The following is a 12286-nucleotide window of genomic DNA, read 5'->3' on the forward strand; positions in this document are numbered from 1 at the left end:
GAAAACTGAAGGAACTCAGACAACAAACTGCAGTCATGCAGGTACATGCGAGAACACACAGTGCAAGCCCTTTCCCTCACACACAGACACACACACTCGCCTTGCATGGATGCAGCCCCGATCTGTAACCACTTTCCATACAGTGTGTACACTGCTCTCAAGGACTCCTGTCCACTCACTTTCAATGAACTGTTGAGAGACATCCAGCATGCGGCAGTAATAACTGGGCTTAGTGGCTGCCAAGGGCACCGGCTAATAGAGCTCGTTTACCACAAACACACAGGTTCTCCAAGTAAAATGAAAATACACAGACGGGCAATACGGATCTCAACAGTCCTTTCAGTCTTGGAGGGTTTTGAATGAAGAGTTGCTGCAAAGTGGTTCGGCCCTAAAGTGGTTCAGTGGTGAGTATAGCTGCCTTCCAAGCAGATTACCCAGGTGGGGGCGGCTGTGGCTCAGGAGGTAGAGTGGTCGTCCGCCACTTGGAAGGTCGGCAGTTTGATTTCCGTTCTCAATCCACATGTCAAAGTGTCCTTGGGCAAGATACTGAACCCCAAGTTGCCCCCAATAGTCAGAGTTTGTGTGTGTGAGTTGGCGCCGCAGATGGCTGCCTCGGTTCTGTACCAGAGACAAATTCCTTGTGTGTTGGCCAATAAATTATCATTATCAAATTTTCCCTAATATAATGAGACAGCTGGAAGATTCAGGTTAAGTCTAAATGTAATTTAAAAGTGACTGGCTTTGCTGGGACTACAACACTGAATTAAAATGAAGTGAGTGCACACAGTGGGAGTGAAGCTAGAGTCTGTTTACAAGCTACTAACATGCAGTTGTGGCTGTGTCTTATTCTGACTGTTTTCTTGTTATAGTACAGAATCTATGACAAGAGGTGCGAAACCTTTTGCGGTAATCTCTGTTTTCTGTTCTCTCTGTTTGTAGCTGCTCTTTATCTGGCAATGTGTGACTACAAGTTGTATGAAAGGTGCGAGAACACAAACAAAACAAACCCTTTCAGTCTTAGTTTGGTGTCAGACGGAGTTGCATGTTGAGATATTGTTTACATTGGAGCTAGAATTATAATTTGGGTGATTTCTGGACTTAATATAGTACACCATCAGCTACAGTATGTGCAAAAGCCAGACAAACATCGCACCCACAGCTTGGCTGGTGCTGCTTCTCAATATCCCATCTTGCTGCAACTTACTCTCTTGTCCCCTTTCCTTGTTCTTCAGCAGCTGCAGCTTCTGCTCTCTCTGCTGCTTCTCCAGCTCCTGCTCCAGACGGTGGTTCTCCATCTTCCTCTGGTGCTCCAGCAGCTCCTGCTGATGCTTCAGTGCCAGGAGCTCCTGTTGCTGCTGCAGAGAGAAACATCAGAATCACGTCAGCAAACCCTCAGGAGCCATTCACCACTTCCTAAGCCCTCGCAGCTAGAAGATAAGATAATGTCACTTGTTGTTTTTTGTTCTAAATGTTATCAATTGATTTTGTTTGTCTGCTTATGTTGCCATCTGAAAAAATTAAGTCTAACAGCTGTTTGAAGCACCAAAATAAGATCTTTGCAATTTTATAAAATCCTCAGGCCACAAGCTTAAGCTTTTAAATAAATATAAACAATTTAACTGGGAATGAGGCATTAAGCAAGACACATAACCCATCTGTTCACTCCAAAAAAAGCAAGAGAAGAGCATCTGCTAAATGCTTTGTATGTAAAAATCCTCAGGCTTTTATACTGAGGGATCAAACTCTGCTGTGCCCTGACGGTTTCTCCTGTAACCAAAAGGTCAAAAATAAATTCTCCACAAAAGCAAAATGCGCTCCCCACTGCCTGAAGTGGCCTTGACCCAGACCCAGAACTCACAGTGAGTCACTGTGGATAAGAGCATCAATTAAATGCTACGAATGCACACTTTCACCCTCTTCAGATTCTTAATGCATTTTGACGACTTGAGGCACCAAATCACGAGTCCAAATGACTTGTTAATGCCTCTGTAATATACAACAGGCAAGCTTTCTGTGAACGCACTCAGCCAGCCACATAATAGTCTCTCTGATGTGCCAAGGAATTGACAGTCTGCCCTCCTCTCCCCCTGATCATCGCACACCCGGTGGCAATGTTTTATCATTTTACTGCATCTGCATGTCATCTGCTTCTGATGGCGTTTCTAAATGCTGTAAATAGACACTCAGCAGCCAGGACATGCACCTGTCTAAACCATCAGGGCCAATCAAATGTTTGAGACAAGTTTTATTTTACATATCCTTTCTTTAACCAGGACTGTCCCATTGAGATTCAAGAGCTCCTCTGCCAGGGAATCCTGGTCAAGACGGTGGCACAAACGGCTTCACATACAAGTAAACGAGAAATTTTTCACAAGATTCATAAATTAAGAACATACACCATACAGTAAAAACAAACAAACAAAAAAGAGTGTGTGATTAAAACGCACGCTGAGGGTGAGAAGAAGGTCAGGGGTGATTGGGAGAGAAGCACATCGACTCTCTGGCTGGTCTGTTTCCAACCCCAAGCCTCGATCCTCAATCAAAGTTGGGGAGTGGCGATTGAGTAGGTGGGAAGGCTCAAAGTAAGCTCTACACCCACACACACGCACACAATGGCACACACCCAAAAACCCTGTGCTTCAATAGACCAGTGATCTACACACACATATTCTTTTCCCTTTTGACTAATACTCTCAGGAGCTTCAGGATATCTCTCACTTTATGGGTTTCCTGTTGTTAACATGCAAAGAGAGATGTGTGTGAATGTGTGCACACAGTGTGTGTGGCTGCCCCTAATGTGGAAGCAAACTGGGAATGCGTGTTACTGCGTGTTTGCTGACATTTGAGAGGATGTGTATGTTTTAATGCCAGTACAAGTGTGTGTGTGTGTATACACACAGGGGCTGTGAATGGGGCTGATTGAGGCCGGGCCTCCCTGCTCAGGCTGTGCGTCACTGGCCTCCACCTGAGTGGTCCATCAGCCCCACCACAGCCCAGACAGCATCACTCATCCACTAACATCACAAAACAACCCAACAATCCCAGTCTCTAGTAGAAACACAGCAAAGACTGAGTCCACATGTACCACTGACCTGCACGAGTGTCTGCTTATCAAACCAACAGCCTAGTGAAAGGAAGTGAGGAAAGAAGACAGGAAGGAAGGAAGGAAAGAGGGAAAGGGAAAGACCAGAGGGGAAAAGAAAGAAGAAAAGCAGGAAGATGACAAGGAGACACTACAGAAGGTAGGACGGAAGTGAAATATAAAAGAAGGCACAAGAAAGAAAGAAAAATGAGTGAAAATGAGGAAAGAAGGAAAAAAGGAAGATACAGAGGGAAGGAGGAAGACAAAGAAAAACGTCAGAGAAGAAGGAAGAGGGGAGAGAAATGAGAAAGTAAGATCAACAGGAAAGAAGAAGGGAGGAAAGGAAAAAGGGAAGGAAGGAGAATGGGGTGAAAGAAAAGAAGCACAGGAAGAGAGGATGAAGGAGGAAAAAAGATGAAAGCAGGAACACAGGAAGACTGATGCAGGAAAGAAGAAACAGATAAAGGAAAGAGAACATTAAGGAGGGAAGAGGAAACTCTCCATTTTTAGACACTTTATTCTAAGTTGTGCAAAAGTAGTTCAGCTCAATCTGTGTGCACTACACTTCATATTACAGCAGTAGAAAAGAACAAACAGTGGAATATTTTTATATGATACCTCAGCCCCACAGGAGAGCCTCGCTGCTCTCAGGGGCCCTGCTGTATTAAAGCAGCAGAGTGTGGGCGTACTGATCTAGATTCACCGTGTATTTCCAGGTCACTACGATATGGGCATGTGCTCCTAGCTTAGTCCACTAAAAGTCATGTGCTGCTCAAAATGCTTCTGTTTACTGTCTAAAAAGCAGATATTCTCTACATGGTTTACAGCAAGACTGGTGCACAAGATTCTGCAACACACCACCAGAGCCACAAAGGACCATTTTTCATGTTTTCTGAATCTAAACTTATCCTTAAAGTGCTGTCATCTGCCCCTGAAGCTGCAGTAAATGAAGCCAAAGTGCATCCTTGTTCTCTCTTCCCTCTTTACTCAGAGCAAAGACATTTAAAGCTGATGGAGCTGCTTTCTGTTGGTGAGTTTAATTTGTTAATGAAGAATCTTGTGGCCAAATTAAGAGCCGTCTCTGCTCTGTTTACTAAAATTTTAAACAGGTTTGAAGTCTAAGTCTGTTTGCACAGTTTGACCATATTTGTTTTTGTGCACATTTTGGCTGCTGCTGGACTGTAGCTTTAATTATTGATGATTAATTATTGAGGTTATTTTCTTTATGAAAATAAACTATCTTTGAGGTGGCTGTCATGCTGTGTATCTACAGGAAGAAGGTGAGTTGTAATGTGGGTGAACACGCCTGAACAAGAAGGCAATCTGAACCAAGTATTATACAGTATCATACGTACATTAAAAGTTTTGTCAGCAATTAAAGAATCTTGTTGTAGACAATGAACATCTGAAAATCTGATTCTGAGCTTTATTTGAACTTTATTTTCCGACCTGTGGTGTTGTTTGCAGAGCTCTGTATTTGGGTCATATGAATTTGTGGTGTTTTGACAAGCCATGCAGGAACTGTAAAAGATGTACCTTAATGTGTTCCTGCAGCTGGGCCTCGTGCTGGCGGGACAGCTGCTCGTGCTGTCGCTGGAACTCAGCAATGAGGATCTGCCTCTGGATCTGCTGCTTCTGCTTCAGGGCCAGCAGCTCTTGCTGCAGCTGCTGCTCACGCATCGAGGCCGCCACCACGACCCCGCCAGCCTGGCCTGTTCCTCCGAGGGAGCCGGGTGACTGCTGTCCAGGCGGGGAGAGCGAGGACACCTGCTGCTGCTGCTCTTGCTGGTGATGGTCCACGCTCAAGTCCATGGGAATGGCGGTTGGAGGGAGACGTAAAGGCAGTGCTGAGTTGATGTCCACTGCAAGGATGGAGAGAGGAACAAAGAAACAGCAGTGTAATCACACAGGACACTTTGAGGATAGTGCTGGTCCAGAAGAAACACATGTGCTGACTCTGAACTGAGAACTTCATCACTGTCATCTCAACACAGCTTTTTTTTTTTTTTTAAACAGTCAAGAACAGACAAAAATAATCACGACACAGTAATATTCAATATACACACTTATTTATTACCGTTAATAATTTACTAACGTTTTCATTAACCAAAACTTACAGATGAATAAAGTGCGAGACTTGTGCCAGATGGTGTCAGGATCACTGACCCTAACACCTGCACACTGTGACTCAGCCATATATTGTCCTGGATGCTCCTGACCCTGTGATACGCTACTGTACATTGAACCTACAAGGCACACTGGTGTTTGTGTAGTGATTAGAAGTGTGAAGAGAGACTGTGTGCAACTGGATGGGATCAAACCAAAGCTCTTCAAAATGTTACTCACTGGCTGTACCTGCTCAGGGAGAGAAAACTGACCATTACTAAACAGATGCCTGGTGGCATCAATCTGCAGCACTTCTGAAATGGATTTGACAGTGATTCTAAGTTTTGTGACTTTAATGAACAAGTTCTCTAATTTTTGTCAGCTCTTCTGCACCTTTACATCAAGCTGCATATATTTAGAAACATTATGCTGTGTACACACAACTTCAATCTGTAAAAATCTGTAGCAATAAAAAGTGAGCCTTTTTCTCCTGATCTCTCCCATAAAAACCTGCAACACACACACACAACCTGTGGCTGATGCTGCAGTTATACATGAAGCCCAGCGTCATCTCACAAAGATTGCATTGACCCAGCGAGGTGCAGACCTTGAGCTGGGCCAGCCACCCACAAATCACTGCACAAGAAGCCTTCCAATCAAGCACATTCCTCCCCATTAAATCTCAATAAATAGCAGCCGATTGGCTGATTATTTACCTACATGTCTGTTTACTGAGCCAGAGACACTTGCCTGTGCTAATAAAGTGTACCTTTATCATAAATGCACTTTACTGTCAAACAGCCACTCAGCCCTGCCTTGACAAACTGATTTGACAGATGTCTGACATTTCTGTCTTTTCCATTCCAATTATTAAGATGGGACCAACTACTCTGCATCTGTCAAACCCTGACACAGGCAGGCTCTCATCAGACTTCATCCATGATACACCACTCTCTGAATTGTGCTACTTTTGAAAAACAAAGCTGTAAAGCATGCAGCAATGCAGCAGATGAAAGCTTGGAAAGAGCCTTGTTCTTCCTCTATCATCCACTGCAGACTAACAGTAACCGTGCATCAATTGTGATTCAAGTCAGATGGCACCTTTAAGGACCTCACTTCCTCTTTGTGTGTTCATGCAGCAGGTGAAATAACCCCCCACTGCTATTATCCATGCCATAGGAAAGCAGAGCAACAGCATGCAACAGGTCTTTAAGGACTGCTGTTATGTGGGGACACAGTGTGTCAGCAGCTGGCGCAGTCTTGTAATCTGTGAAAATTAGTGAAAAGGAGTCTGCTCCTTTGAACCCATGAGATGTGAGGTTTGACATTTCCCACCCATAATATGCCTTCTGTCATTCCCTTCCTCCGCCCAGTCTCCTTCCACTGTTCATTTCCTTCCAAGAAAAAGAGCTAGATTTGTTGCCATTTTTTGAGTCTGCCTAACAAGGTGCCCAATATTTAATTAAATGCGGTGACGCCTTCAGTTTTTGACTGTTCTCTGGCCCCTGTTCATTTTACAAGCGACAACGGTAATGGTTTGGCAACTGATGAGACGAGAAGGGAAGGAGAGAGGGGGGCTTGTTAGGAAAGACTAACTCCTACAATTGTGACTCATTCGGCAGAGAAAGTTTGACAACAATATGTTGGATCTGAAAATAATCAAAACTTTACACTAATTTTTTTTTATGAAATTATCTGACTAATTTCTCATCAAAAATTCTTCTTGCAGTCAGGTCTTGATTTTATCTGGATCTCTGAGAGTCACTTTGCAGTTCGAGATCCTGAGTCTTCTTCACAATGACAAAGTGCTGGCTGCGAGGTGAATGGAGAAGGGACTCCATATTACGCCTCCAGGGTCAGGTGCTAGCTAATGTCAAATATAAACCTGCACAGTGACAGATGATGTCAGGATGGAAAAAGGCCTAATTTGGCTTTTTTTTGGCCATTTTTCCGCAGCTAATATTAGTTTTAGCATCCCATTATTTTATGTCAGAGCTATTAGACAAGGGAAAAAAACGACAAGACAGGAGAAATGTGATTATGACTGAAAACTGCACTAGTGGCTCCAGTCCTGGCTAATGCAAATCCATAACTCATCCACACAAATGTGCACACACACCCTCCCTGTACAAAATGTTCCTCTACAAATATTGAGTCCCTGACACAACACAAACAGCCTCGCACACTTATTGATGGTGACGCACACAACTGCACAAACACACTTCATATGGCATCTCTGTCACATCGACAGCGCTAATTGCGCAACACACAAAGCGGGAGATACAGAAAGAGAAAGCGAGAGAGGTGGGAATCTGTGCTGTCGTTACCCATCAGCGCTCTCTTCCTCCTCCTTTCTCCAGCCTCCTCTCTTCGTCCTCTCCTCCTTATCGCTGCGTCTCCTCCTCCCTTCCTCCTTCAGTCTATAACAGGGAATGACACTGCGTTGCCTTTCCTGTTCATCTGACTTGTCGTCATATTCTCTGACTCAGTCACTTTTGGCTCTTTGCTCATCCCTGCTCCTGTTTTAACCTGATGGGTGTCTATCGCCTCTCTCTCTCCCTCCTTCTACTCCACTCTCTCCTCCCCTCGGCCTTCATTTGCCCAATGGTGACATCACAGGGCAGTCTCAGGCATGCAGCCTGTTTATTCTGCAGCCCTCTGCTTTTCCAGGAACCAGCGTCACACTCACACACACACACACACACAGAGTGCACTCTCTCACTCACTGTCTCTCTCTTACCCTCTCTGCTCCTTTCCCTGCCCGACCGGCTTTCCTTGCTTCTGTAGAGAGCAGGAGAACCCTCCATGCCAGTTTGTAGTGCACAGAATATCACTGACTCCTTCTCCCGCTCACTTTCAGGTGTCCCATTTGGCTCATGTCTCCTTTGGCTCACCCCTCTTCTCCTAAGCACCCCTCTCAGTCTCTGGTGCAGTTTATGATTGTGTGCTCAAATTCCTGGTCTTGAATTTGCCTGCATTTCCCAAACAAATGAATCCACAAAATGGTTCCCCACAGGGAGACTCCCCAGATATATAAACCCTGGGTGTCATCATCAAATTAGAGACTAGTATTAGATTATTATTGTTGCTTTTTAAACATGTTTTAATTCATTGTTTTCTTCATCGCTTCAAGCCAACATTGCACTTATTTTAACAGTTTAAGTTCTGTTTAAGTGGTATCCAGTACGTGTGTGCAAGCATTTGTATATTTGGATGAACGGGTCACAGAGGTTTCTACTTTTATACATTAGCAGTACAGACCATTAAAATATTTTTAAAAAATGCTTAAATTATATCAAGAAACCTACTTTTATAAATGTTAAAACTCACACAACACAAACTTAACTCAGCAGAAACATGCATGACATGAGGCCTGTGAAACTTGACTAAGAAACTCTGACATCAGCACATCTTTGTATACTAGCCATGATGTCAAATACGTATCTCAGTTTACTGATGTGCACTAGATAGAGGACACGAGGGGGTACTGGCACAAAACCAAAACAAAGACCAACGTGCTGTCTCAGAGGAGACCAGAGGGGCTTCCAGGAGTCCTACACAACTGATAGCTCTGCAAGAATCAGAGGGAATCTCCACGACAGTTGCATTTAATAAACATCACAAAAGAGTCTCACCACCAGTGTGTATTTGTAGCATTACTACAGGTTAGTGCACATTGGAGGTTTTGTGTTTCCTCTAGCTTCATCTGTGAACCTCCATCCTCCTTCTTGCTCCATCCTCTAGCCCTGCTCAGCAGCTCTCTCCCACCTTTCTTCCCTTCATCTCTCTGTAACAAATCACAATCTGTTTACAACCCCTCGGGTGCACTCCACAACTCTTCTGGCTCCAATTGCAGATCTATTTATACCAGACAATGCAGAGGGCTGGCGTCTCTGATTTGAGAGTCAGTTCGCCAAATGTATATCCCACGGTCTGACTGCCTGAGCTCTACACTCGTTAGGCCTAATAGATGTCATACTGAGTTGAGCAGAGCTGTTTAGAGAGGCCTCCGTTAAACGTGGCTGAGGCCTTTTTTTAAACCATGCAAAGAAATTACAAAGAAGAGGAGATGTTCTGCATGGGGTTTCACAGTGAATTTAGTAGAAGGGTAAGATGAGAGGCAACAAGCAGCACATCTGCTGTGGTGGAAAATAGCTGTGGTCGGCTTCCTGATGAACATCAGCATATGTTACGTTCTCCTGCTGACTCTCGACTGCTCTAAATATCAAGAGTTTTGCGCCCGTGCAAAGAGCCTCTGGTTATGAGCTTGTGGCAAAGACTGACTGTGATCTAGCTCCAAAATGGAACCCTGACCTCTTAAAAAACTAGACAGAACTCTGACAAGGAAAGGAAGAGGGAGGGTGAGACTGGGACGTGACAAGGTGCAGTGAGTCTTGTTCTTCCTAAAGCAAGCGCTGGCTTGTCACGGTCTCAATGACCTCATACAACGGTCTGCAGCAGGAAGGAGAAGGGTGCGAGGCAAACAAATAACACTGAGGACAGAGAGCGAGTGAAGGCTGAGGCGCAGTATGTGCACAAGCCCATCAGCCTTTGGACCAACACAGGTCTAGCATGTCTCATCTCGCTACCTGGATCAACACAGGAAAAAGGAAAGTGATAAACACTTCAGATCCATGAGTACAAGCTATTTACAAGTACATGCTGTAGTGGGAGCTATACTAATCATTTCTACTCATGACTCTATGCAGAGCAGATCATTATTGAGAAAAGAGGTTGGGATTTTCACTGGATAAATACTGGTTAAACTTAAAAATAAATAAATAGGAAAGAATTTAGATCAAACAGGCGGGTTTACCTTATCCCATTCTGATGGCGCTGTTTGGGGCTGCAACTAAAGATTATGTTCATTATCAAGGGACCCGTTAAATTTATAGAATCATTGTCAAAAAATAATGAAAAATTCTATCCTGCCTTCCTATGGCCACTGAGAATAAAGCAGCAAGTTACTAAGAATGTATCTGCAGTAAGAAAATATCATGTGAATAAACTGCATCAACATACTGCATTTCTTCCTTTTACTAATTAGTCTTACTTTATTCCTGTGGCTCATCAGTTCACAATCCAAATATGCTGTTGTTGGTGTGGAGTTCTTCTTTCCTGTATGCTTGTGCACTTTTTGTAATCCAAAAAGAAAATATAAAGAAAACCACTAAAATCTGACACATTCAGTGGTTTGTCAATCAGGTGTGGATTCATTTTCTCTTTAAGAGTTTCATTTTCAGAAAGGACAGTCATTTAAAATGACCAGGGCAACTTAGGCGAAACTAAACTCAGGTGTTCATTTGAGTCATGTTACTTGACCTGCAGGTGCAGCAACCGCTGCTTTGCATCACCCCCCCCTACATGTTGCCTGCTTAAATGCATCCCCTGGCATCTGACTACATTAAGATTAGATGGCAAAGTATTTAGCAGCTTTTGCATTTGCTATGAGGAAACTATTCCAAGCTGAAGTGGAGGGATGCTACAGAGTGCTAGGTGCTATAAATACTCTTAGACAGGTGCATTCTCCAGATCCAACGGGCTCGGGTCACACACACGCTACCAGCGTGGAGGCCTCAGCAGCTCTGTATCCAAGACAACAGATTTCAAGAATATCTGATGAAGTGACTCTAGTGAATTTCAATATTTTATCAGCCTAGCTGGAGGCGTGCAGAAAATAACGCCAACAACAACATGAGAAGCCTGTGAAGGTCTGGACAAGAGAAAGATGCTTTGGTGAAAGTAAAGATACTTAGTTGTTGATTTGTTCTCCTGCAGCAACAGGCTGGCGGAGGTCACTGATGCTCCAGTGCTACACTGCAATTAGGATTCACACTTTATCATTATCTTTTAAATGGAAGATTCAAACTGTGGTAAAAAAAAAAAAAAAAGAAACAGAACTGTTTAGGCTTCCTCATTATGGATACAGCACCTCACAATCAGGTCTCTTTCAAATGACCTCATCTATGTTTATGCCCCTTTCAGTTCTGGACTCCTGCCTCCATCTAGACTACTACATCTCTGCACCTTCCTCACAACTATAATCTTCCATTTGCACTGGAGGTAGAGACAGCTATTATAAATACACTTGGTGATGTTTTGTCTGTGTCCGAGCAAAGGAGACAGAATACTGACAGCAGATGGGCATTCAGAGACAGAAACCTGTTTTTCCAATATTTTCTGTCCACAAGCGGTAACTCTGATTTGTTTTGGGACCATCAAACTGTCTTAGGAGCCTGCAGCAAACACATCAACTAAATGAACAATTGCTTATTTTGCTCTATATTTCCAGCAGGCGTTCCTCTTGAGACAACAGTCACACAAGCCACTACATTCAGCTGCTGGATTTCCATTCAGCAAAATGGCTCCATGAGACAAATGAGAATGAGAAATATATGTATTAGTAACATGGATTCTGCTTCGGACTTAAAGAAACCAATAGCGGTCAATTACGTCAACTGTATTTGCGATTTACAATTGTCATAATGCTGCTGACACTTCAAAAAAGACCAAATTATAATTTCAGTGAAACAATCACAACAACCGGACACCTACATGGAAGGATGCAAAGTCGTACAGGATGTGGTTAATAGTGAAATCACGTAGACACACGCACACAGGCTGTGGTTTACACAAGCTCATGCACACACAAACAAACAGGGTCCAACCTGTTGGGATGTGGTTGAGCGCTGATGTCTTCAGAAGCTCCAGCGGCTGCTCCTTTCCCAGGATCCCCTCTGTGGGAGAGAGAGAACACTCCCCTTCAAATATGGTCCGCAACATTAAGACAAGCTTCCAGCAACAAACCTGCTAATCAGGCAGTTAAGACCACAGTCCATTAGTGGGCTTCAGGTCATCTGCACAGCGGCAAGCACACGCCGCGGCGTCGCTGCTGACGCCTGAGCAACTGCCCGATCCATGACCAGTAAATGAACAAGCTGTGAATTTGCAGAGATGCTTGGCTGCAGAGGTGTATCTAAAATAAGCCTGAAATCTGAGGGATACCGAAGGAGCAGCCTTCATCAGCTCATGTGTGATTGTGTGTGGATTCAGTGTGCAAGGAGGGATGTTGGGGCTCGACTGATACTGCCTGTGCTT

General features: G+C 43.9%; 1 protein-coding gene across 5 annotated transcripts in view; it reads right to left on the bottom strand.

The window, feature by feature from the left end:
• Positions 1 to 12286, bottom strand: part of LOC109960503 (histone deacetylase 4-like) — a 52121-nt gene that overhangs the window by 23383 nt on the left and 16452 nt on the right. For 3 of the 5 annotated variants that reach the window (XM_020600658.1, XM_020600657.1, XM_020600659.1), the window contains exons 3-5: positions 11857 to 11925; positions 4619 to 4944; positions 1205 to 1355 (exon numbers count right to left, since the gene is read on the bottom strand). In XM_020600658.1, the coding sequence (XP_020456314.1) occupies positions 1205 to 1355; positions 4619 to 4944; positions 11857 to 11925 (546 nt within the window). Of the gene's footprint in view, positions 1 to 1204; positions 1356 to 4618; positions 4945 to 7515; positions 7724 to 11856; positions 11926 to 12286 lie in introns of those variants that run through there. The other 2 variants (XM_020600661.1, XM_020600660.1) reach the window with 2 other exon arrangements.

Source organism: Monopterus albus, unplaced genomic scaffold (assembly GCF_001952655.1).
Source record: "Monopterus albus unplaced genomic scaffold, M_albus_1.0 scaffold48.1, whole genome shotgun sequence".
Taxonomy (NCBI): Eukaryota; Metazoa; Chordata; class Actinopteri; order Synbranchiformes; family Synbranchidae; genus Monopterus; species Monopterus albus.